This window comes from Protopterus annectens, chromosome 8.part0 (assembly GCF_019279795.1).
Source record: "Protopterus annectens isolate FY-2018-M chromosome 8.part0, PAN1.0, whole genome shotgun sequence".
Taxonomy (NCBI): Eukaryota; Metazoa; Chordata; order Ceratodontiformes; family Protopteridae; genus Protopterus; species Protopterus annectens.
In genome coordinates this window covers 1,226,755,094-1,226,782,498 of record NC_056741.1, presented here as the reverse complement: position 1 = coordinate 1,226,782,498, position 27,405 = coordinate 1,226,755,094, and the positions used below count along the sequence as shown (strand labels likewise).

General features: G+C 44.5%; 1 protein-coding gene across 2 annotated transcripts in view; it reads left to right on the top strand.

Annotated features, from left to right (window-relative positions):
• LOC122809322 (RNA-binding protein 10-like) overlaps positions 1-27,405 on the top strand; it is a 1,914,178-nt gene that overhangs the window by 1,167,845 nt on the left and 718,928 nt on the right. For both annotated transcript variants that reach the window (XM_044080723.1, XM_044080722.1), the window contains exon 14: positions 12,002-12,146. In XM_044080723.1, the coding sequence (XP_043936658.1) occupies positions 12,002-12,146 (145 nt within the window). The remainder of the gene's footprint in view (positions 1-12,001; positions 12,147-27,405) is intronic.

Here is a 27,405-nt window from a genome sequence, read left to right as displayed (position 1 = left end):
GGAACATGAAGCCCACTTGCACATAAATGTCTTAGAGATGAGAGCAGTGCTTCTGGCATTGCAAGCACTCCACGATGCTCTTCCTCTGGGGACGATTGCTACACAGACAATATGTCAGTGGTTTGGTACATAAGCAAGGGGGGAATCAAATCTTATCCTCTGTCACGAGGCCCTGAGAGTTTGGCAATGGACAAATTTCTTCCCAGCGCTTTCTAGTAGCAACGCACATCCGTGGGAAGTCCAGCATGATAGCAGAAAAGCTGAGCAGAGCAATACTGATGCCTCATGAGTGGTCTCTGAACCAGAACATAGCAGAAAAGATCTTCTGGAAATAGGGTCAGCCCTGCTGCGATCTTTTCACCACTCCCATGAATGCCAAGTGCAGCAGCTCCTTTACCCTAATTCCCCCACCGGGGGAGACACCAAGAGATGCACTTGTACACAATTGGCCCTCAGGACTTTTTTATGCTTTTCCTCCGTTTCCCCTCATACCCAAATTCATTCAGAAAGCAAAGTCCTTGGGAAGTAGGATGATTCTCATTGCCCCATATTGGCCATGTCAGATTTGGTTCCCCTTCCTTTGGCTTCATCTTCAGGAGAAGCCTTGGACTGTGGACCCAGTTTCAGACCTGCTCACACATATGCCAGGTACACTTCATCTTCTCTCCACACCCTCAACTTGACAGGATGGCTGCTCCACTTCCCAGTTTAGTCAACCTTCAAAATTTCACTCCAGCAGTTACACATACTGATGTCCTCTTTTAGAAGACTATATTCTAGCAAGTGGAAAAGATTTTCTCACTGGGCACAAACTAGAAACATTGACCCTTTTTCTGCACCTATTCAATCCATTCTAGAATTCCTGATGGAACTCTTACAACAAGTTTCGGCTGCAGCAACCATTAGAGTCCAGCTGGCTGCAATTTCAAATTTCCACATTGGTGACCATTCTTCTAATTTAATGTCACACAGATTGTGTAAAGCGTTTTTGAAAGGCACTTCCTTATTGAGACTTCCCTTTAAGGAACCACTTCCTCCTTGGTATTTAATTTTTTTCCTATCTCAGCTTACACTGCCACCGTTTGAGCCTTTATCTTGTGATCTCGGATTTCTTTCCTGGAAAACCATTTTTCTTGTAGCCGTGACATCTGCCAGAAGGGTCTCAGAGTTGCAAGTGCTATTTATCAAACCACCATATCTGATTTTTCACAAGGACAGGGTATCATTGCAAACTAATACATCCTTTGTACCCAAGGTTTGCTGTCAAGCCAGTATCAATCAGTTAAGCTTCAGGTGTTCTTTCCCAACCATAGCAGCAAGGCAGAATATAGACTCCATCAGTTGGATGTGCATAGATAACTCAGATTCTGTTTGCATAGAACTAAAGATTACAGGAAAGCTGACCAGTTATTCATCATCTTTTCTGAGACAAAAAAAGGGTATGCTAGTTTCTAAAGGTACCCTTTCTAAATGGCTCTCAAATTGTATCACCTTTATCTATCTCTCCAATAATAGAGTACTACCATTCAAAGTTTAGGGGTCATTGAACTAGAGCACTAGCTAAGTCATCTGCTATTCAGGCTAGAATTTCTATGGACAGCATTTGTGCTGCAGCTACGGGGGCCAGTCCTCATACATTTATCACTCATTACAAAGTAGATTTGGCCACCAGGGACAGGGCTTCTTTTGGGTCCACTGTGCTCAAAGGTGTACTCTCGTGAGCCACCCAGGGAAAAGATGCTAGGGACGCTGTCCCATCCAAGTAAGAATGAAGGTGAAATAGGACAACATAACATGGACATTATGTACTCACCTTAATGTTCCATGTCTGTTGCCATCTTGCCATTCATTCTTAAGGCCCCTCCCTCCTTCCCCCATCTAGGGACTCCTAGAGGACCTGGGGGTTATCTTTCCTCCTTTCAGGAGTTACTTGACTCAGTTTGTTTCTCCTGATTTTGGGGTCCTATATATCTCTATATATTTACTTATGTTACTCATTAGTAAGTTAGCAGCAAACAAGATCTGAGAGTTGCACCACTGCATCATGGGATACGTACCTGCCACGAGCCAAGTTTGAGACTTAAAGCTGTGTATTCGGCCGAGTCAGAGCTGAGGATCTGCTCCGAACCCATCCCAAGTAAGAATGAATGGTGAGATGGACAACAAACGTGGAACATTATGGTGAGTACATAACTTTTTTTTTTTTTTTTTTTGTGGGTTGCTCACTGCCTGATTTGTCACTAGAAAACCACTAGATAGTTGTGATCAGAATCTTCTCTGAAGTAGTGTTGGTTGCACTTGTTTCAAAATATGCCCATGGGTGCCAGGATCCGCCACATAACGCACGCACTCAGGTCACTCCACAACAAGTACAAATATGACTCTGTCATTGTCCATGTTGGTGTGAATGACCTGAGACTACATGAAAAGTGACATGGAAGAGCTCTCTGATCTTGTAACCCAGGCAGGTATGACCCTAGCCCTGAGTAGCATCCTGCCATCACCCAGAATGATACCACAGTACAAGGGCAAAATGATTGACTTTAACAATTGGCTAAGCTTCTACTGTCATTCTAAGGGAATCCAATATCTGCCTGGGATGACATGATCGACAGGCCACACTGCTTTGCCAGAGATGGCCTGCACCTGTCACCCTTGGGATTCTGGATACTAGCAAAGGCTCTTGCCACCCCTATAGTGCCTTATTTTTAGCAAGGTTCAAATGACAAATTCACCACTGTAACAGGTATAAGCAAGCAAAATCTGAGGGTAATGCTTCTCAATGCTAGACGTCTAAAACTCAAAATGCACTCACTCGAGGCACTCAAAATGGAGAACATTGACATCTATGCAGTGACAGCGACCTGGTTCAAAGCTCCAGAGAGCACCCCTGCATTACCAGGCTATAATTCGTACCACACCTTTCGGCCACCAAACCTGGACTGAAACACTAAAGGTGGAGGCATGTCCATATTCATTAAGGATATCCACACCTCCAAGCTAGTTGCTTAGCATAATGCATCCGAGATTATCCAAGTTCAACTAACTCTGGGCAAAACCGCAATCCAGATTGTCGCTTGCTACATACCCCCCACCATGCCCCAGGATTCCCACTCTTTTTCTTGATACACTGGAAAATATTAAGGTACAACCTAACACTCTAATAATGGGTGAGTTCAACTACCCCACCATTAACTGGGAAAACTACTTGTGCACCAACTCTTTTGCTCAACGTTTTCTGGAAATCATCACTTCCAACGCCTTGGATCAACTTATCCACAACCCCCGAGAGGCAGCAATATCCTAGATCTGGTCATTACCAACATGGGTGACCGTTGTTCCACACCAGAGGTCATCTCCTTGGTCAGATCCGACCACAAGCTAATCACCCTAGACAGCCACATCCCGCTCCCACCCACCATTAGGAAAACAACCGTAAACAATTTCTCCAAAGCCATCTTCATGCTTCTTAAGATAGAAGTGGCAAACTTCACGACATCCATGCAGATAGGCAGTAGAGGTACGACTGCTGAATCCTACACAAATGCACTTTATAAGCACTTACACGAGTGCATGGATCGTGCTATCCCTAACAGAACCAAGATGCTGTCCTCCAGAAAAAGGAAGCCAATCTGGTGGTCTTCTGCCATAAACAAACTCTACAACAGAAGAAAGAAACTGTTGCAAAAAAAAGAGTAAAATCCCACGATTGCAGGAACTCCCTGGTCAGCCTCAGTAAGAGCTGAGATCCCCTCATAAAATCCTCCAAAGCTAGTTATGAAAACAAAATCGCCACTGATTCTAAAGACAACCACAAAGCATTCTATAGCTATGTCAAGAATCTCAGTGGGAACACTCAGATCTGCTCTGAGTTACAGCACAATGACACTAAATATACAGAACCAGCTGATATTGCCAACATCCTGGGAGATATGTTCAGTGCTAACTTAACCCGCCCCTCACCCCCTAAAGGGCCCATCTTTATACCGGAAGAATGCAAAGTTCCTGTAATCACGGCTGCTCAGGTAAAAATCTCACTCTCCAAAGCCAAGAACGCATCATCCATGGGACCTGACAACATCCCAGGCTGCCTTCTAAACTACAGAATGAACTGGCACCCCACCTAAGTACCTTGTTCAATCATAGCCTCACCTCAGGCTTTGTGCCCATTGAAAGGTGCACCGCGACTGTTATCCCACTCCACAAAAGGGGGGCTACAACAGACCCCGGGAACTACCACCCCATTAGCCTGACGAGCCTGATCTGCAAGGCCATTGAACGTATCATTGTGGAACTCAGACATTGGAGATCTCCAAACTCTGGACCCACACAGTTCGGGTTTGTAAAAGGCAGATCATGTCTCCTAAACCTGATAGACTTCTTTGAAGTAGTCACCAAAGCCATAGATGAGGGTAAGGTGGTTCACACAGCCTGTCTAGATCTCGCCAAAGCGTTCGACACCATCCCCAACTCTGGAATTATAGATAATCTCACTAAACTAGGTATAAATCTCTATGTCACAAGATGGGTTGCCAACTGGCTTACTGACAGAACCCACACTGTGAAAGTAGCAGACTCCAAATCAGACTTCAGACCAGTGACAAGTGGAGTACCACAGTGTTCAGTCCTGGGTCCTCTCCTGTTAGCCTGTACTTCGGAGAAGTAGATACCAAACGCAGAAGGTCTTTGGCTAACTAAATTCGCAGATGACTGCAAACTAGGAGCCATAATCGAAACTCCTAACTATGTGGACATCCTACAAATGGGCCTCACTGAGACAGATACCTGGTGTCAAAGCCATGGTCTCAAGCTCAATGCCAAAAAGTGCATTGTCATCCCCTTTGATAAAAACTCTGTACCCTTGAACTACCACATAGGCGGTAGTCTACTTAACACCTAAAGTGTGGTAAGAGACTGTGGGACACAGGTGGACAGTAGTCTCTCCTGTGATAATAACATAGCCACAGTAGTCAGGAAATCCTTCTGCATGGCACACCATCACAAAAGGTTTCTCATCCAGAAAAAAAGAGGTAATTGTTCCCCTCTACTCATCACTCATTAGATCCATTATAGAGTACAACGCCCCTTTTGGTATGTATCTTACAAGACATCTACAACTGGAAAGGCTGCAAAAATACCTAACAGAGGATTACTGGCTTCAAACAGATGCTTTATGCAGACCAACTCAAAAAAACTCCAGCTTTACTCCACATATCGCCTACTCAGAGGTGATCTCTGACTAACATACAAAGCTATGTCAAACCCAGAGCTGTTGAACATGCTCCACTTAAAGAAATCCCAATCCCTCTGAGCTACACACTCTAGGGACCTAAACCTTGTCACCACAATAAACCAAACATGCTGGAGGGATAGATTCCTGTCCCAGAGACTTCCCATACTCTGGAACAGGCTACCTATCTATGTCAAACAGAGCTCCTCATTAGCACTCTTCAAGAAAAATCTTTGATTGGATTGGTAATAGGAAATTCACCCCAGGGATCTTCTGTGGTTCTGCTTGACAGTGGCACAGGAAAATAATTTCTTGAGTGGCGAAAACCAGGGTACCTTTTTGGCTAGGCTTTTATAGGCCCTAGGGCCAATAGCCTAGTTACCTACCTATGGCAGACAGCTGTACCATAGTTGTTATTTCACATCTTTGTCAAGCACTGTAAGCTGGGTTTGAATTATAGGTATGTAGTTGTTTAAAACAGCTATGCTTAAGATGTTCTTCTTGTTTCACTGTTGCAGTCATCACATTTGGGTTATCTGCTTGCAGTAGCCCTCAGTCGGCTTGATTAACAAAGTCTTGGGTCTTGAGTCGGTTGCTGTCTCCTCCTCCGTGACGTCAGGTCATCGGGTATAAAACATGCGGCCGACGTCATTACATTAGTCTTTCTTGCCGTGCGGTGCCCGAAGCAGTAGTAGTTCACAAGTGTCTGTCGGCTGACTCCTGAAATTTTCATTTTCGAGTTTCAAAACCGAAGTCTTCAACTAAAAGCCAAGTACCCCGTTGGGTCAGTAAAAGTAAGTAATTGCATTTCTTGTGGAAAGCAAATACCTCATAAAGATTTTCATTCGTACTGTATTCCTTGCCTAGGCCCTGACCTCGATGTACTTCACTGTTGGATTTGTGCCTTATTTAAACCACGAACTATCAGTCGGTATATTTTTTTCGCTTCTTAATATTTTGGTGCTCGGTTTAATTATCCCGATATGTCTTCGGTAAGACATCTGACTACTGACATTCCAAAAAAATGCAAAGATAAAGACAGACAGGCCACCGAGGTGCAGGTACTCAGTGAGGTGCTTTCGCAGCCCCCTGATACCCACTACTTCAGATTCGCATTTCTCTACTGAGATCCATTCGGAGTCCTGTATGGTGCACGATGCTTCAGCTGTGGAACCTGTGGATGTCTCAACCTTGGATGTGTCCAGAGTCGCTGTGCAGGCACCGGCTTCTGAGGGTGTATTCAGGCCTACTGACTTGCATATTAAACCGACACCATCTTCTTCTTCAAGGCCTAAAACTCGAACCATGCCTAGAAAACCGACGCCCAGACCATGTGGTCAGGCCTCTATGCCTAAAAAACAAATGATAAGAATGACTGAAGACCTTATTACTTTAATCAGGGGGAAGCCAACCTTCCTCCTCTAAGAGACCTAGGAACTGAGTTTGCTTATGATACTTCTGATCAGGATTCTGAAATTTCTGTTTCCTCTGATGACCAGGATTACCCTTGTCTACCTATGAGGATTCTGATGCTGAGGACTCTATTCCCTCTGCTTCTCCCCCAGAGGATTTCTCTTTTGGGTGAAACCTTGCATACTCTCAGGGAGCATTTTCGTTGGGAAAGTCAGGATTTCTCTGATTCTACAAAGAGGCTTAGGGATTTCTTACTCCTGCCCCAGCACAGTCCTTTAGCTATATCTCCTGTACTCGATATTGTTGACGATGCCTTTTCGGAATCTAGCATGACCCCTGACACTCTACCTCCTGCTCCCAGAAAACCCTGATAGATATTACAGGGTTCCTGACTCTCACAAGTTCCTTTTCAAAAATCCTACTGTGGACCCTGAAACCATTTCACAGGGACCCAAGGGCATTAACGCTTCTACTGCCAAAAATCCTACCCTCTCTGATGGAGACTCCAGGGCGCTGGATAGATGGGGTAAGAAGGTATACACTTCTGCAACTTTGACCAATTAGGGCCTTGGATTGCCAGTTACATATGTTAAAGTATCAGCAGCATGTTATTAGATTGCTTAAACCGAAAATGATGTTGATTCCTGATTGTGCTGAAAATAAGGATTTACAGGATTTAATGCATTTTGCTGAACAGGTTGGTGAACATGCGTTGCAATGCTGCTTTGATTCACTAGAAGCATCTTGCAGGGCTGCTGTAACTGGGTCTGTACTTAGAAGGCATGCTTGGCTTAAGGAGCAGTCCTTGCCAGATTATGTTAAAGCGAAATTACTGAATACTCCCTTAAATCAGGACCGCCTGTTTGGCAACAAGGCAGAAGAATTTCTTAAAAAGATGGAGGAAAAAGCTAAATCTATGCAAACCGTTAAAGATTTTTTGCAAGTACAACCTCCGAGATTTAGTAGGCATTGGCCTTCTAAGAATTGGTCCTTTTCTGCCTCTTCCGGACCTCAGTCCAAACCCAGATCCAGCAGAGCCTCCAGGCTTCAGTCCCAGGGTACGCACAGGACTAAGCAGTGGGTGGCCTCCACTTCCAAACCTGGGAGTAATAAAACTCCCCCCTATGGTTAACTGTCTCAAGGACTTTTTTAAAACTTCCAAGCACTGCTCAACTGACTCCCCTTTGGGGTGTAAGATTGCACTTCATGCAAATAACTGGGGACTCATTACCCAGGACAAATGTGTTTTAAATATAGTGTCCCAAGGATACAGATTTCACTTCCACACGTTGCCGATTCCAAGTGGTTGGCCGGATCTAACTCCAAATCAGTGGGCAGAGGCCCAAAAGCAAGTACTGTCTCTCTTAAGCATAGGGGCTATTCAGTTGATACCAGAAGAGGAAAAAGGACAAGGTTTCTACTCGAGACTTTTCCTGGTACCCAGAAAAGACAATTCATGGCATCCGATCCTGGACCGGTCTACTCGCACCATTTTGGTGATTCCAAAATTTAAGATGCTGACTCTTCACCAGTTGCTTCCTTATGCTAGGCAAAGATGCCTGGTTGGCAACACTATTTAGATTTAAGGAAGCATACCTGCACATCCCAATCAAGGAATCTTGCAAAAGATACCTACACTTCAAAGCAAGCTATACGCACTGTCTGTTCTCTGCACTGCCCTTTGGCTTATGTACTGCGCCCAGGGTATTCACAAAGTGCCTAGCTCCAGTCATTGCATTTTGCAGGCAGAGAAATATTCAAATATAACCATACCTGGATGATTGTCTAATTCAGGCAGAAAACCAGGACATACTTTTGAATCATCTGGCTTTTGTACAAAGGGTGCTAACTTGTCTGGGGTACACCATAAACGAAAAGAAATCACACCTGGTACCCTGTCAAATTATATTCCTGGGAGCAAGCTTGAATACACCTTCCCAGATGGCTTTCCTTACGCCAGAGAAACAAATTCACTTGACAACCTACTTCAAACAAGTGGCCACAAAAACCCTGCTGTCTGCAAGGCAAATGCTGCAAGCCTTGGGGTTCATGGCCTCCTGCATTCTTCTAATTCCATATGCAAGACTGCATATGAGGAAACTACATTGGTATCTAAAAAGCCTGTGGTGTCAAAATTCTCAGGATCTAGAAGCCATGATTCCTATCCTACCTTACCTACGCCTAGAGTTCCATTGGTGGGCACAGGCCTGCCAACAAAGCAAGGGACTACCATTCACACTACCCCCTGCCACCCAAACCCTAACAGATGCATCATAGTATGCATGGGGGGGCCAACCTGGCAGGGAAGTGCTTTCAGGGCAAATGGAACCGAAGTCAAATGCACCTGCACATCAATTCAAAAGAAATGTTAGCTGTACAGAATGGTCTGACAGCCTTCAAGGACCACATTCTTCCAGGACAATTAATGGTAAAGACTGACAACACCACTGTTAAGTGGTACATAAACAAGCAGGGGGTACACATTCTTACTCCCTGACTAGCCATGGCATTGTGGAACACAGCCTTGAGCTACCAAGTGCATCTACAAACTCAGTTCCTGCCAGGAAAACTAAATACACTGGCAGACAGACTAAGCAGAAATCTCATGGACCCACACGAGTGGAAACTGCAACAAAGGATTTTCAACATGTTGACAAGCAAATGGGGAGCCCAGGTATAGACCTGTTTGCCTCCCTCCAGAACTATCAATTGGGAACATTTTGCACAAGGACTCCCCACAGATAAGCTTGGAAAGTGAATGTTCTTTCCTTCAGCTGGAAAAACCTAACAGTTTATGCCTTTCCTCCTCAGCCTCTGCTCTCCACAGTACTATTAAAGATCAAACAAGACAAACCAAGGACGATTTTGATTACACCAGACTGGCCACGCCAACACTGGTACCCCCTCCTGCGCAGTGTGTCACTGTGGGCCCTATGGCACCTGCCTCAGACTCCTACCCTGCTGTCTCAACAGGAGAACCAGATTCTACACCCTCACCTTCAAACACTGAACCTAGCAGCCTGGCTAATTACCTAATCTCTCCTTTACCATCCCTCAGTAAACCAGTGATGAATATCATTTTAGAGGCAAGGAGGCCTAGTGCTAGAAAAGCATATGCTGAAAAAATGGAAAATATGCTGTGCCTGGAACCATTCTCAAGGGATGAGCACAGCAGTGCCCAATTTACCTCAGATTTTACAATACTTAACTGAGATGCTTTACAAGGGCCTGTCTTTTTCCTCATTAAAAATTCACGCCTCAGCCATTTCTGCTCATAATACAGAACCCCCCCTCTTCTCTCATCCACTGCTCAAGCAGTTCCTCAGAGGGGCCAACAATTTAAAACCACCCAGGAGAGCTCCCAACTCCAACCTGGGACCCTAACTTTGTATTGGAGAAACTCGCCCTTCCTCCTCTCGAGCCAGCTGCTACTGCAGATTTAAAATTCCTTTCTTGGAAAACCGCTTTCCTTTTAGCAATCACTTCAGCAAGAAGGGTATCTGAATTACAGGCCCTTATGGCAGTGGAGCCTTTCATCATTTTTCATGCGGACAGGGTGTCCCTCAGGACCAATCCCTCTTTCATGCCAAAGGTGGTATCCAGTGTGGCCCTTAATCAGTTCATTCATTTGCCAACCTTCTTTCCTAATCCACAGAACAAAGGGGAATGGATACTGCACTCCTTAGATGTGCACAGACAACTTAGATTCTACTTGGACAGGACTAAACCTCAAAGAAAACCTGAACTGCTGGTGACATTTGCTGCAGGGATAGAGGGGAAGGCTATTTCAAAGCTAACCATCTCCAAATGAATAGGCCATTGCATTAATTTCTGCTCTAAGCACCTTGGAAAACCTATCCCACAGGGGATCAGACCCCACTCAACCAGGGCTGCATCCATCTCTACAGCCTTTCTCAGAGGCGTACCTACCAGGGACATCCTAGAAGCTGCTACCTGGAGTTCTGTACATACTTTCACCAAGCATTGCCATTTGCCAATTTTCTCTAAATCCAGAGCTGGCTTTGCCACTGCAGTCTTGCAGGGCCTTATAGCTGGTCCTAATGCTATCTAAATTCCTCCTCCTCTCATCCTTAGCTTTGGGGATCTACCCAAGTGTGATGACTGTAACAGTGAAAGCACGAAGAGCATAGTACAGTTGTGTACACTTACCATAAATGTAGATGTTTGAGTGTATTCACTGTTTCAGTCCTGGTTACCCTCCCTCCAGCCCCCTGACTTCTTTTGGTTATATCTCTTCTCTCCTTTACAATGTTTAAAAGCTTTTTGGTGTATTTGCTTTTTTGTTGGAGGTGTAACCTTCTATATTTATAGATTTAATTGCTTCCCATTAGGGGTCACCTGACATTTGGGGCAAGAAAAATTGATGTAATGACGTCAGCTGCATGTTTTATACCCCCTGATGACCTGACGTCACGGAAGAGGAGCCTGCAACTGACGTAGGACCCAAGGCCGACTGAGGGCTACTGCAAGCAGATAACCCCAAGTGTGATGACTGCAACAGTGAATACACTCAAACATCTACATTTATGGTAAGTGTACACAACTGTACCTTTTAATTCCTCAATTCCTACTTCAATTTTTGCAAGTTTATAATCCCAATTTGGGGATACTGTTGGGCATTGCAGCAGAAGTCCACTGTGTCAAGAACTGCTCAGAAAATTTTATAAGTGATATTTTAGGCTTTTGTTTCAAATAATCTCAGTGGTTATGTACAGTAGGGGGTTTTGTCCCTACTTTTAGTTGCCTTTGTCCTTGTGGTTTCCCATTGTTCCCTGATTCTGCACCATGAGTTTGACTAAGCAAAATTATATTCTTGTGAGTTGCATTATTTATTTGTAATGATTTTCCCCTCTGCTTGCTGACAGCCCATCCTCCCTTATTGGTCTTGAGCTTATTCATTACCCCTCATGTGGTTTCCCCTGTGTGAGAGAGAGAGATGTCTGGCAGATCCATCGTAAGTGTCTGGAGATTGTGCCCTCGCCGGTTTCTTGGCATTGAACTATCTTATAAGCTGATAGGAGTTGGGCTCAATGTCTGGAATGATGGTTGAGCAAGCGCACTTCCTTTAAGCCAGACATTGACATTCTGCTTGAGCCAGAGATAGCATTCCTTCCTGAGCAGGGCATACTTGGGATCTTTAGAGAAGCTACACGAGAGCACAAAAAAAGTAAAAAGTGAACAACTCTTCAGTGCTTTGCAGGAAACCCTTGACGGGTACATGATACGAGTATTAACTTTCTTGTATTTATGGGGACTGCATCATGAATAGTAAATGTTTGGTGAGGGAGTACTTCTGTATTATGTCTGACAGTTTTTTTTTTTTTTTTTTTGTTATAGCCAGCCCATGATGAAAATGCCCAGGGACAGTGGGCAGATTCTGAAGGACAGCACGGTGAATACAGTTACTACCAGGAAGAGTCCAGTGAGCTTGCCGAGGGAGCACATTATGCCCAGGACAACTCTCAAAGCTGTGAGCAGACAGGTATTCATTCTGGGTTAACACTTGGGATATGATGACAGATGAAAATGTTCTCATTTTAACTGTATTTTCCAGATGTCCTCCTATTCTCATGTTGCAGTATTCTTACTGTGGGATCCTCCACCTCAGGCGACCAGAGCGTCTGCTCCTATACAAAAGCTTAAGCCTGTTTGCAACTAGTCCATGGGACATCACATGCAGAACTATAAACCAGGGGCGTTAAATGTGATGTCTGCACGCACAGACCCCAGAAACTTTTCTGCCACAGTCGAATGTCAGGTCGATCACTTCGCTCCTGTCCTTCAAGACGTCTAAAGTTAAGTACCCCTTTGGGGAATTCTTTTTATTATTTTCACTTAAGCTTAGGTTGTCTTTTTTTTAGCTGATGTCCTCTAAGAAGCAGAATTGTAGCTGCAGATGTCAAATTCCACACAGACTTGCATGATCTTTGCTTATTCTCTTTAGGCCGGTAACACAATCATACTTCCTGCACCATCTGCCAGTTGTTTGTTCCCAGAACTCTCAGAAGCTGTCTGCCCTCAATTTATATTTTGAGAACAAGAGGCTAAAGAAGTTAGCGTTAAGAATGGATCCTGAGACGGACGCCCAGGCAGAACTGCCAAGAAAGGCCAGTGTTTCAAGGCCTACCACTTCTGCCCCTCCGTCGGACACCCTGCCAACCGCCGATATAGGGATTGAGGGACATCCCCTTGAACCATCTACTTCTGTGACTCCCATTGAGGAAGCTGCTTCCGAGTACCGGTAGGCACGTCCACGGAGGTTATCCCGATGTTGGTTATCACTGAAGTCGAGGGTGAACCAGGCTCCACTGGACGACTTTCCATGTTCCAGGATTCCGATTCCTGCTCTTTTGGCCAGATTCCTGAAATTAGGCCCACAGCTTCTACTAAATCAGTGCCTTTAAAAAGGAGACAACATGCATTTGTCTGCTCCTTTGGAGGATCAACTGGACTGGCAGTCCTCCTCAATCTTTGCTGCAGGCCTTCAGCCTTCTCAGCACCCATTTTACCTTTACTTAGCCCAAGACCTGCCTCAGCTACCTCTATCCTTCCTTCCCTCTCACAGGAGGAAGAAGCCTCATCCTCTTCCTCAGATGAGTCTGTTACTTACTCATCCCAAGTCCTTGGAATACTACTACTCTGATGAGGATTCCATTGAGGGAGACTCCCATCTTGAGGACATTACATTTGGAGAGACTAACAAAAATGAGGGAGTATTTTAAATGGGATACTACCCAGATGACAAATTCAAAAAATGTATTTTGAGCTGCTCCAGGTTGAATCACCCTCCCCATCAGCCATTCCTCTGGTGATTCCATAATACCTAGATGCATTTGCATCAGTCTCAAAAACCCTGACTCTCAACCACTTGCTCCTAAGAGACCTGATGATTTCTGTAAGGTCCCTGATGACCACAAATTTCTGGTAAAGCCCCACTTGGCGGACCCTACAGTGGTAGCAGTGGCCCCATACAAACAGTCTAGACTTATTCCATCCTCATCACACCTGTCTTCAGACAAGGATAGCAAGGTAATGGACAGGCTGGGTAAGAAGATGTATACCTCTTCCACCCTAGCATTTAGGGCAATTAACTACCAGACCCATATGGTGAAATATGCCATAGGTTTGATATCACAGACTTCATCCCTACTGTCCTGCTTGCCTGACTCCCCCTAACAAGACAGAAATGGCATGTAAACTGCCCCTGGCATCTCATGTTGCCAGGTACTCTCTAAAATGCAGCTATGATGCAGTAGAGGCCTCTGCTACATCCATTGTATCTGCATCTGTGTTCTGCAGATACTCGTGGCTTAGACTCCAGCCACTGCCTGAAGACTTAAAATCTAAAATTTTGGATGCACCCCTGGATAATAACCTCCTGTTTGGGAGACAGTCTGCAGACCTGTTTAAGAACCTACAGGAGAGAAGAGTAAACTCCAAGACCTAAAACACCTACTGGTCTCCCCAGTACCAACATTTTACAGAAATTACCTTGCAAAGACCTCCTTTGTCAGTAGAGCCCCTGCCACCTTTTCATCTTCCAGACATAGGAAAGGCACCAGGAGACAATCCTCCTCTAGGACAGCTCCTTCTCTGCCCACCAATAGGCAGCCCTTTCAGGACAGAAATAACAATAATAATGCATCACTGCCTCAATCACCTTCCCCTCTCATCCCGCCTCTCTCACTGTCTGCCCCTCTGAAAAGAAGTCATCTCAGACCGTTGGGTCCTGGCAGTAGTGGAAAAAGGATATTTCCTGTTTGGGCAGGAAAAACCCACACCACAGGGCATTCGCTTCCCACCCAAGAACCAACTTCACCTAATCCCTCACATTATTGGGACCTTCTTGCTCAGGGAGCCATAGAACCTGTTCCGCCAGGTCAAGAAGGAAAAGGTTTCTACTCCAGGTTATTCTTCATACCAAAAAAAGGTTGGCCCTTGGAGGACAGTCCTGGATTTATCCTTCTTAAACCTCTTTCTGAAAGTCCCTTCCTTCAGAATGCTATCCCTCCAAAACCTGCTTCCACTATTGCCACCCAAGGCTTTCATGGCCACTTTGACTTTGAAGGAGGCTTACCCCCACGTTCCCATACATCAAAGCCACAGGAAGTGCCTAAATTTTGCCGGACCCTGTTCACACTTTGTTTCCTGCCTTGCCCTTTGGTTTATCTACTGCACCAAGGATCTTTACCAAGTGCCTAGCTCCAGCCATAGCCTATTGCAGGAACAAGGGCATTCAAATCTACCCCTACCTGGACGACATTCCCATCCTTGCAGAAAGGGAATACACCCTCAAAGATCATCTGTTCTCCATGTCTCTGCTCCAGGGATTGGGATTCAGATTCGACCTCAGAAAATCATCCCTACCCCCAGCACAGGGCAAAACCTTCCTGGGATGCAGGATACGGACAGAACTGATGAAGGCTTTCATCCCTCAGGATAAGGTAACTTTCCTGATCAACCACCTCCAGTCCTCCTCCAGGTCGACCACTTGTCAGCCAGGCATTTCATGCACCTACTGGGCCTTATGGCAGCCACTGGGCAGGATGCTCATGATGAAGTTACAGTGGTATCTAAAGAATGTGTGGTCCCAACACAGCCACCCTCTAGACTTCCAAATACCCGTCTTGCCTTGCTTAAAATCAGAATTGAAGTGGTAGATTCAACAGATACAACTGAACCCAGGCCTGCCCCTCCAACCCACCACACCAATTCAGTGCATGCACACAGATGCCTCACATCTGGGCTGGGGAGCTATCATGAATGGCCTCAAAGTGTATGCCCTCTTGCGACCATCTTTCCTGAGAAAACACATCAACATAAGGGAGATGGCTGCAGTTCAGCTAGCCCTGTAGGCCCCCTACATATCTTCACAAACAACACTGTAATGTGGTACATCAGCAAACAGGGGGGGGGGACCAGGCCTTACCTACACTGCAGGTTAGCAGTGCAAGTTTGGGAATTAGCCTCTCAGAACAGCACATCACTGCAGGCAAGTCTATATTCCATCCCAGAGCAACCACCAAGCGAATGCTGTCACAGATCATTCTCTCTGCATCATGAGTGGATGTTGCACAGAGATGTTTTCCTAGACATTGTCCACCAGTGGGCACACCACAAATATATATTTATTTGCCTCCCCCAGAACAGACTAGTGAAAACCTTTTGTGCCAAGGATCCCTCCTCACTTGCCTGGAGAGTAGACGCCTTCACCATCTCATGGAAGGGTCCGTTTCTGTATGCCTTCCCTCCCTTTCCTCTCATTCAGAAAGTCGTCCTGAAAATCAGGAGGGACATGCCAAAAATCTTGCTGGTGACTCCCTATCTGCCAAGGTAGCATTGGTTCCCTCTTCTTCAAACCCTTGCCAAGGGAAATCACCATAAGTTGCCCCACAAGCTGGATCTGCTCACACAACAGAAGGCAACTCTCATTCATCCATACCTGGAGATGCTCTGCTTAACCCTCTAGATGATGATCTTTTAGTCCCCTTCAGACACCACTACACTGAGGACTTGCTATCTATCTGTAGGATGCCAGGAAAAAACCCAGCACAAGGCGATCCTGCATTTCCAAATGGGAAAGGTTCTCCAAATGGTGTCTCCAAAGACATAGGGGACCCCTTTCAAGCAGATGTTCCTCTAGTCTTAGCCTGTGTGTGAGAGTTCATAAAATCAGACCAACCTTTCATACTCTTCAATGAAAGTTCAGTTGTCTGCCATCTCTGCCTGCTTACCCTTGGACCCTCCACTACTCTTCAGGTTGGATGTTAAACTATTTTTAAAAAGGGTTTTGCACATTAAGCCACCAAGGACACCTATCCCACCTCCTTGAAACCTAAATTACATCCTGGAAAAACTTAGTTGCACCTTTTGAGCCAGCCAGCTCTGCATCCCTGCAGATGTGCACATGGAAAGCAGTCCTATTGGGAGTCCTCACCTCATCCAGAAGGGTCTTGGAGTTACAGGCACTCATGGCATCCCCTCCCTACACTGTCTTCCGCAAAGGTAGGGTGATGACCCTGTGCACCAACCCCTCCTTCATGCCCAAAGTGGTCAACGAACTGTCACTAGATCTGTCTATTCACTTACCCACCTTCTTTCCCTTTCCTGAAAATGGCAGTGAGAGAATACTGCACTCTCTTGAAGTCCACAGGCAGCTAAAGTTCTATTTGGACAAAACTAAGACTATTGAAAAGTCTAATCAACTGTCTCTTTCCATCCCGGAGCCATGGGCAAGGCAGTATGCAAACAAATTATCTCCTGCTGCATTAGGAAAATGATGTGCTTCAGCTATGGAAAACACTTGCTTCAGGGGGTCAGATAGTAGAGTAGTAGCCTCTTCTGGGGCCTTCTTCAAAGGCCTGGACACAACTACCATCCTTGAGGCAGTCACCTGGTCTTCAATACCTTTACACATTACAAACTGGACCATATCTCCATAGCCAGAGCAGGATTTGCAAGGGCAGTCCTGCACGGAGTTCTGGAATCTGCTACCTCTTCCTCCACCCTTCCTCATGTTAAGCTGTGGTACTCTTCCACAGTAAGAGTACTGCAACATGAGAATAGGACTACATAGAATAGTTGTGTAAAATCTTCCCATAACGATAGATGTCCTCTTCCATGTTGCAGTATTCCATCCTTCCCACTTGTTCCACTGCATTACCTTTCACCTGTCTATGGGGCATCATGGGGCACTTAGACTATGGTCACACTGGGCAGCCATTTGCATTTCACCTGTCTAGAGAACATCATTTTGCACTACGTAGACTACAGTCCGACTGGGCAGTCAGTTCTGAGGTCTGTGCTTGCAGACGTAACATTTAAGGCCCCTGGTTTATGGCCCTTTGTGTGACATCTCACGCACTAGCAGCAACCAGGCTTAAGCTTTTGTATAGGAGCCGACGTTACGGTCACCTGAGGTGGAGGATCCCGCAATCAGAACACTGCAACATGGAAGAGGACATCTGTGGTAAGATTTTATACAGCTATTCTTTCTGATTGATCAAGAGGTGACATTATACTTGGATGAAATGGTGGAAGTCGATAGGCCCTCAGAGACTCAGTGAATATCACACTTTGTCCCTGCATTGAGTTATTCTGTTCTGAATATAACTGTGAAAGGTTACTTTACAGGGATTTATCTCTAACTTGCATGTGCTAATTGATAAGCGCACAAACGTGTTACTTCAGTAGTCACCACTCATGAGTAATGTAACCTTTTACCCATGACCAGCACTTTTTTTGGTCCATCAATGTATAGATAATGTGAGTAGTTTCATGTCAATGAGAGAATTTCCTCATTGCCCGGAGTCAGGATAGTTCACACAAGAATAACGTAAAAACATTTCTTGACTTTCTAATATAAATTTGTTGTGTATCAAGTGTTTCCTGCGTTCAGGTGCCTCTGTAGTATAGACAGTGGAGTTGGGCTTTTGGATCGTTTCTGCATGCTCATGTTCCCCTGTGGTTCTTTGTAATGTATGCTGCTAAAACTATGGGAAGTACTTTTTGACAGCCGGTAGGTTTTACATCCCTTTAATGAATGCATGCTTGTCTATGGTCCATTGTACAAAGTCAGAAATCTTGTTTCTGAAGCCTTGCAGCTGCTATTTTCCTAGTGTCACATTCAGATTGGTTTTAGTGTTTGAATTTATTTTTTTGTGTTGGCAGATTACATTTTACCACCGCTTAAAAAGGCCCTTGAGACAGCAACATTTTTTGGCTTCATTTTGAAAAGGTGTTTAATACTTTGGTGTTTACGTTTGACATGTTTCCTTTTAATTTACTGTTCATTGCAGCAAATGCATAATACACACATCTTCCTGCTTTCAAACAGAACAGTTTTTTTGCTTTATTTAGTTTTTATAGCCGTTTTCACCTTTCTTAACTGGAAAACCCATGCTTAGTGTTTACTAAACACATTTAATGCATGTTGTTTTATTCATTTTTGGGGCACCTGTTTTTGTGCCCTTTGACACTTATTAGTTTTCCGTGTCAGTGGCATCAGCGCCTTCGCTGAAAGTGCAGAGCATCTTTGCATTCTTGGCATGTGGAGCTAGGCCTATGGGATCAGCATAGGTGCCCGGTGTCTTGACACCATTGGAAGCTTATGTAGGCTTGATCTTTTGAAACCTTGGGTCTTAGGATCCTGCTGCAGGGTTTGATCAAGTTGAAGTTTTCAGTATTGGAATTCAGGATTTGCATGTCCGTGACGAAGAATGACAACTGTGTTTGACTTGTAATCTCTTATTACAGAGTGCTTCTTCATACTGATGTAGCAGACTGATGTTCTTGGTGTTTCACTTGCAGTCATCACATTTGGGTCATCTGCCTGCAGGTAGCCCTCAGCCGGCCTAAATACCACAGTCTTGGTATTTCTGCGTTGGATGCTGTCGCTTCTTCCATGACGTCAAGTCATCAGGGGTATAAAACATGCAGCCGACGCCATTACATCAGTCTTTCTTGCAGTGTGTTGCCCGTAGCAGAAACAGTTCGCAAGTGTCGGTTGACCAACTCCTGAAATTTTCATTTTCGAGTTTCAGACCTGAAGTCTTCAAAAAGATAAGTATCCCTTTGGGGATCCTTTTTTCTTTCTCTAACCGATGTCAGAAAAAAAATAATAGTCTTGCCTGTGGAAAGCAAATACCTCCATAGAGATTGTCATTCTTACTGCGACACCTGTTTAGGCCCAGACCACAATGTCCCTCACTGTCGGTTTTATGCCTTGTTCAACACCCGAACTATTTGTCGCCGAGCTATTTTTGTAGCTAAATACTTTCGTTCTCAATCTCCATACTCTGAAATGGCTTCATTAAGCCAACCGACTAACGATCTTCCGAAAAAACGTTAGGATAAAGACAGAGACAGATCGCGTAGGTCAAAAACTGCCGACGACATTTCCGTTAAACTAGTCGCCAGTCCACCGGTACACAGTGAGACGCTTTCGCAGCCTCTGATACCCACTTCTACAGATTCGCAGGCCTCTGCTGAGACCCATTCGGAGTCCGGTATGCCGTGAGGTGTTTCTTTGATAATGGAACCTGCGGATGTCTCTACCTTGGATGGGTTCAGAGCCGCTGTGCATGCACCGGCTTCTGAGGGTTTTATTCAGGCGTATGGATTTTCGTATTAAACAGACGACTTCGTTTCAAGCTAAAAATCCCAAATTCCTCAGGCCTAAAGCTCGCACTACGCCTAGAAAACTGATGACCAAAGCGCATTCTCAGGCCCACATGCCTCAAAAACAAATTATTAGACTGGCTGAAGACCTTATCTTAATTAGGGGAAGCCAGCCTTCCCCCTCTAAGAGACCTAGAACTGATTTTCCTTCTGATTCTTCTGATCAGGAATCTGATATCTCTATTCCTTCTGACTACCAGGATTTACCCTTATCTACTTCTGAGGATTCTGATGCAGAGGATTCCATTCCCTCTGCTTCCCCTCCAGAGGATTTTTCTTTTGGTGAAACCTTGCATACCCTTGGAGAACATTTCCGCTGGGAAAGCCAGGACTATTCTCAGTCCAAAAAGAGACTTGGGGGATTCTTAAACCTGCCTCAGCACAGGCTTCTAGCTATCCCTCCTGTTCTGGAGATTGTAGATGATGTTTTCTTGGAATCCAGCCTTACCCCAGACACTTTGCTCCCAGGAAACCTGACAGGTACTGCAGAGTACCTGACTCACAAATTTCTCCAAGAATCCTACTGCAGATCCAGAGACCATTTCTCAAGGACCTAAAAGCATTAAGGCTACTACTGCCAAAAATCCTACCCCTTCTGACAGGGATTCTATGGCTTTAGACAGATGGGATAAAAAGATATACACCTCTGCCACTCTGGCCATTAGGGCTTTAAATTGCCAGTTTCATATATTAAAGTATCAGCGACATATTATGGGACTAATTAAACAGAAAATTATGAGGATTCCTGACTCTGCTCAACACAAAGATTTACAAGAGTTAATGCATTCTGCTGACCAAGTTGGTAAACATACTTTGCAATGTAGTTTTGATGCTTTAGAAGCATCTTGCAGGGCGGCTGTCACTGGGTCTGTACTTAGAAGGCATACTTGGCTTAAGGAACAAAACTTGCCAGATCATGTTAAAGCCAAATTACTGGATGCATCCATAAACCGAGTGCCTTTTTGGCAACAAAGCGGAAGTCCTTAAAAGAATGGAGGAAAAAGCTAAATCTATGCAAACTGTTATGATTTCTTACAAGTACAGCCACCTAGATTCAGTAGGCATTTGCCTTCAAAGAACTGGTCCTTTCTAGTCCCTTCCAGGCCTTCTCAGTCCAAACCCAGGAGCAGCAGACCACCAAGACTTTAGTCTCAGGCTATGCACAGATCTAAGCAGCAGGGGGGGCGCCCACTCCTAACGCAGGGAGTCGTAAAGCCACCCCCTATGGAAAAATTGCACAATGAGTTATCCTTAACTCTTCCAAGCCTTGTTCAACTACTTGCACCTATAGGAGGAAAGCTCGCCCTGCATGCAAGAAACTGGGAATTCATTACCCAAGGCAAATGGGTTTTAAACCTAGTTTCCCTAGGATACAGATTCCACTTCCATTCTTTCTCACCTCCAATTGGATGACCAGCCCCCCCCTCCCCCAAACCAGTGGGCGGAGGCCCAAAAACAAGTTCTCTCTCTCCTCAGCATCAAGGCTATTCAAGCTATCCCAGCAGAATAAAGGGGACAAGATTTCTATTCAAGACTATTCCTGGTTCCCAGAAAAGAGAGCTCCTGGCATCCTATCCTGGACCTGTCTATCCTCAACACCTTTCTGGTGGTTCCAAAATTCAAAGTGCTAACTCTTCAACAGCTTCTTCCTATGCTAGCCAAGGATGCCTGGCTGGTAAGCTTCTTTTAAATCTAGGGTTATCTGCACATCCCAATAAGGGAATCTTGCAGAAAATACCTACACTTCAGGGCAGGCTCCATGCACTATCAGTTCTTTCCACTTACCTTTGGCTTATGTACTGCACCCAGGGTATTCACAAAGTGCCTAGCTCCAGCCATTGCATTTTGCAGGCAGAGAAATATTCACATTAACCCATATTTGGATGATTGCCTGATTCAGGTAGAGTGTCAGGACTTGCTATTACAGCACCTGGCATTTGTAAAGAGACTTTTAACTTCACTGGGGTACACCATCAATGAGAAAAAATCACACGTTACCCTACCAACAGGTTGTATTCCTGGCAGCAAGCTTGAACACAACTTCCCAGATAGCATTCCTCACTCCAGAGAAACAAGTTTGACAACCTACTGGCCACAGACACTCAGCTGTCTGCAAGGAAAATCCTGCAAGCCCTGGGGTTCATGGCCTCTTGCATTCTGCTAATCCCATATGCAAGACTGCATATGAGGAAACTTCAGTGGTATCTAAAAAGTCTATGGTGTCAACATTCTCAGGACCTGGAAACCAATGATTCCTATCATTCCTTGCCTAAGGTCAGAGTTCCTTTGGTGGGCAGAGGCCTGCTACCACAACAAGGGACTCCCTTTCACTCTACCCCTGCCACCCAAACCCTAACAGATGCATCAGACTATGCATGGAGGGCTCACATGACAGGGCAGTGCATTCAGGGCAATTGGAACCCAATACAGATGCACCTGCATATCAATCAAAAAGAAATGTTAGCTGTACAGAATGCTCTGACAGCCTTTAAAGACCTTGTTCTTCCAGGACAACTATTGGTAAAGACAGACAACCACCACAGTTATATGGTACATAAGCAGGGGGGAATGCACTCTGCAGACTAGTCATGGCTTTGTGGAACACGGCCTTGAGCAACCAAGTGAACCTACAAGCTCAATTCTGCCAGGCAAACTAAATTCACTGGCAGATGACTTGAGCAGAAATCTCATGGATCCACACGAATGGAAACGGGAACCCAGAATATTCAAGCTCTTGAGCAACAAATGGGGACACCAGTTGTAGACTTATTTACCTCCCCTCAGAACTACCAATTGAGCAAATACTGCACCAGAACTCCCCACAGTCAAGCTTGGAAAGTGGATGCCCTGTCCTTTACCTGGGAAGGCCTCTCAGTTTATCCCCCCCCACCTCTCCTCTCGAAGGTCCTTCTAAAGATCAAACAGGACAACCCAAGAACAATACTGATTGCATCAGACTGGCCACGCCAGCACTGGTGCCCCCTTTTGCACAGTCTGACAGTGCTACAACCATGGCACTTGCCTCAGACCCCTTACCTGCTGTCCCAGCAGGCGGGTCAGATTCTGTATCCTCAGCTTCAAACCCTGAACCTTGCAGCCTGGCTAATCTCCTGAGCTCGTCTCTGGCAACCTTCAGTAAGTAGGTGCTGGATGTCATTCTTGAGGCAAGGAGGCCTAGTACTAGAAAATCCTATTCAGAAAAGTGGAAAAGATACTGTTCCTGGAGCCAGTCTCAGGATGGGCACAACTGTGTCCAGCTTGCCTCATATTCTAGATTAACAGAAATGCTCCACAGGGGCTTATCTTTTTCTTCAATTAAGATTCATGCCTCAACCATTTTAGCTCATTATAATACTGAGCCCACCCCTCTTCTTTCATCCACTGCTAAAACAATTCCTTAGAGGTGCCAAAAATCTAAGACACCCCCCCCCCCCCCCCAGGAGAGCTCCCACTCCAGCCTGGGACCTTAACTTTGTGTTGGAAAAACTTACTCTTCCCCCTTTTTGAGCCTGCTGCTACAGCAGAGTTGAAATTCCTTTCTTGGTAAACAGCTATACTTCTAGCCATCACTTCTGCAAGAAGGGTGTCTGAACTGCAGGCTCTCATGGCAGTGGAATCCTTCATTAACTTCCATGCAGACAGGGTTTCCCTCAGAACTAATTCATCATTTATGCCCAAGGTGGTGTCTAGTGTGGCTCTGAACCAGTACTTTTTTTCCCTAATCCCTGGAATAAAGAGGAAAGGATACTCCATTCCCTGGATGTGCACTGACCGCTTAGATTCTGTTTGGACAGGACTAAGCCTCTCAGAAAATCTGACCAGTTGCTAGTCAGCTTTGCTGCAGGGGCAGAGGAGAAGGCCATTTCAAGGCAAGCCATTTCCAAATGGATAGCACATTGCATCTATTTCTGCTACAAGCACCATGGAAAACTTACCCCACAGGAGATAAGAACACATTCCACCAGGGCTGCATCTACCTCTACTGCATTTCTCAGAGGAGTCCCTACCAGGGACATCCTGGAAGCTGCAACCTGGAGCTCTGTACATACTTTCACCAAGTATCACTGCTTGCCTATTTTTTTCTAAATCCAGAGCTGATTTGCCACAGTAGTCTTTCAGGGCCTGATTGCTAACCCTAAAGCTCTTTAACTACCCCCACCCTCCCTTAGCTTTGGGAATCAACCCAGATGTGATGACTGCAACAGTGAAACACTAAGAACACAGTACACATGTGTACACTTACCATAAATGTAAATGTTAAAGTGTATTCACTGTTGCAGTCCTAGTTACCCTCCCTCCTGCCCCCTGACTTCTCTTGTCTTTTACCTAACCTATTTGTTTGGTATATATTATATCTTGTATATTTGCTTTTTGCTGTGGGTGTTCCATACCATATAATTGCTTCCTGTTGTGGGGGCACCTGTTGTCTGGGGCAAGAAAAACTGATGTAATGGCATCAGCTGCATGTTTTATACCCCTGACGTCATGGAAAAAGCGACAGCATCCGAGACAGAAATCCCAAGACACTGGTATTCAGGCTGGCTGAGGGCTACCTGCAGGTAGATAACCCAAATGTGATGACTGCAACAGTGAGTGAATACACTCGAACATCTACATTTATGGTAAGTGTACAGAACTGTACTTACTGCATATGGTACTTTTGGCACTTGTATATCTTTTGGCCTCAACATGTGATGCACAATCTAGTCTGTTTTTTCAACTTGTCAGCTTTTTCAGTTGTGGGACATAAGGTTAAAAATTTTGAAGATGTGTAGGTTTAGATAAGCTGCGTGTACTCCTTTATGGATCCTCCTTCACTGGCAATTAGAAGGCACAAATGCAGGAGGAAGCTTCTCGACTGACTTTTGGTAGTCCCCCCACATCAGTCACTGACAACAGGGATTACTGTGACTTCCCAACCATATTTCTTAAAGTGCATCATATTTGCGAAAATTCTTGACCAAGACAAAAGGAAGGATGTCCCAAAGACCTCGCATCTCTCTAAAAGATCCTTCTAGGTGGCTTTCTGGTCTCTCCATCTTTAGTATTCTTCTGCTGAGAAAATAGTTGCTGTTGGCCTTGTAGAGGTTTGGAAAGACCCTGTTGCTGTGTTCCCCTTTGTCGAGGATGACTGATAAGATCTTTCATCCCTTCAGAGAATTGAATTAGTTCAAGACCCTTGTGATGGACTTGTAGTCACCTTGGCAGGGAACATATTTGGAAAGTGTTTCTTAATGTTAAAAATTTGAATGAGAGCTTGCAGTTGAGATGTCAAGTTACTGGAGGAATAGATAGCTGAGCTTAAGACAAAAATGTTAAGAGGTTGCAACCATGTCTCCTGTTTCAATCCTCATTGTGCCTGGCTGCACTTGAAAGATTTTGCTGAAGGTTTTGAGGTGATGGTCTCTAACAAATTGCTTCCTGCATGATCGTACTTGACAGGAAATCCATGTCATGTAGCCTGGAAAAGCGTACTCATCTGAACAAGGGGAGGTTCCTTTACTACTTGGGTTACTGATACATAAATCACGAGCCATTTTTCTCTAAATAGTAAATCACGAGCCATTTTAATCTAAATAGTACAGCTACAGTTTTCAATGTAAGCAACATGAGCATCTTTATTTAGTATGTAAGAATATAAAAGTCGCATACATTTGAGAGAAAAATGTACATATACCCTATGTTTATGCTGTCCCTGTATATGTTCTGCAACCAGTATTTGTCGTCCTGCTGAATCTTGTATGGTAAGTGCCTTCAGGACCCACAGGTCATAGCAAGTGAACATGAATGAAAGGCTCTAGCATTATGTTAAGTATGTAAATTTTGTTTAATCAATATTTAATCCCTACCTCTGGTTATCATTGCACTGAATTCATTTGCTGGCATGTTGGTAGTGTCCACACAGTCAGAGTAGGTGGTGAAGTTTTGTAGGAATTTGGTGCAGTGAAGAAAGATTTGAAGTTGTCTTTGGCTTTATATCCAAACCTAAGTTCATGGGTTGCTTTAGTAGGGTTTAAATCACATCATTGAAAGCAGACATTGAATCGCTTAACATCGAACAGACTTCATCGAACGGTGAAAACATCGAAATGCTGTTAAAGGGAATTCCCACTGGGGACATGACACTCTAAGGGTGTAGGCAAGGTGGCAAGCCCCCCTGTACCCCCCCCCCCGCTACTTAAATATACCAACTCTGAGATCACACTACAGTGTGGGAAACTGAAATCTTCCATTTCCGCACTATAGTGCACCGAAATGCGATCTTGGGAGTGGTATTCCTAAGTGGCAGGGTGTGTGTGGGGTGCAGGGGGTTCTATCCCCCTGCATGGAGCAATTTGTTGTTGATCTGCAATCCACATTTTTTTTTTCTAACTTTGATGTTTTCCGGTTCATTGAAGTCAGTTCCATAATAAGCGATTCAGTGTCTTCTTTCGATGATGTGATATTCACCCGCTTTAGTAGCCTTGTTTTTCAAATTTAGTGAAATCTGATATTTTCCTTGTCCAAGAATTCTGATTTTTTTTTCAGAGGACTTAAGAGATTTTGAGGGAGAAGGCTGCTAGCTTATCCCCAGTCAACCATTGAAGATTATGGCAGAAGATTTGCATACAGTGATGCTGTATTTGCAAGTGTCAGGTTGAATATTATGTCCTGTAGTGGTATTAGTAACCGTTTGCTCCATGGAATTATTTGTTAGAGCCAAAAACATTTGAGCATATGCTGTGGTGTTGGTATAATTACTGTAGTTTATTTGAGGGGTAGGTTGTCTCCCTGATTGATGGAGTTGTTTATTATTCTTTAAATTTTAAGAAATATATTTAATATATTGTGTTCAATTTTTTTTTTGATTCTTAGGTATTTTGTAAATGATGTTTTAGTGAAATATCTGTAAACACATTTTGTTTTATCCTCATCAATAATATGTCTAAGGTATCAAAATATTGTCTCCAAAAGCACATCAATGTAATGAGAACTATTTCTTGAAATATGTTTAGGACTGTACTCACCTAGATAAATAAAAAAAAACACAAAGTAAGAAAAGAAGAATAGAGGAACAAGAGAGAAGATCACAAGTAGACACAAAAAAAAAAAAACACAAAAAAAAACATCAGTCTTCTCAGTCAGATTTTAGTTAGATAGTAAAACAACAAATCTGACAGTCATTACAGATAGCACCAATGCAAACACTGACATGATGCTGGACAGGGACCCCTACAAACCCCAAAAAACCTACTCAACACCACCTCTCCCATACTAAATCTCTATGTCCCACTGATACACTGTGCCTGCACAGCATGCCTGCTCTCAAAACATACAAAACACAACACAACAAACCACACCACTTCCTTGATCAGTAGCTTGTCAGTCTCAGCTGTTGATAGATTCAGTGTACCTTGTATGAGCCATCAGGAGGCCAGGGAAAAAACACAGAAAACTCAAAATACTCCAACTCAAATCTTCTTCTCTTCATTCTCAACTGCCTTCTGTCTCTCTGTCAAGGACTCATCACACACCACAAGACCTGAGACTCTACATTATCTCTCTGGTTCTCAAGTACCCCT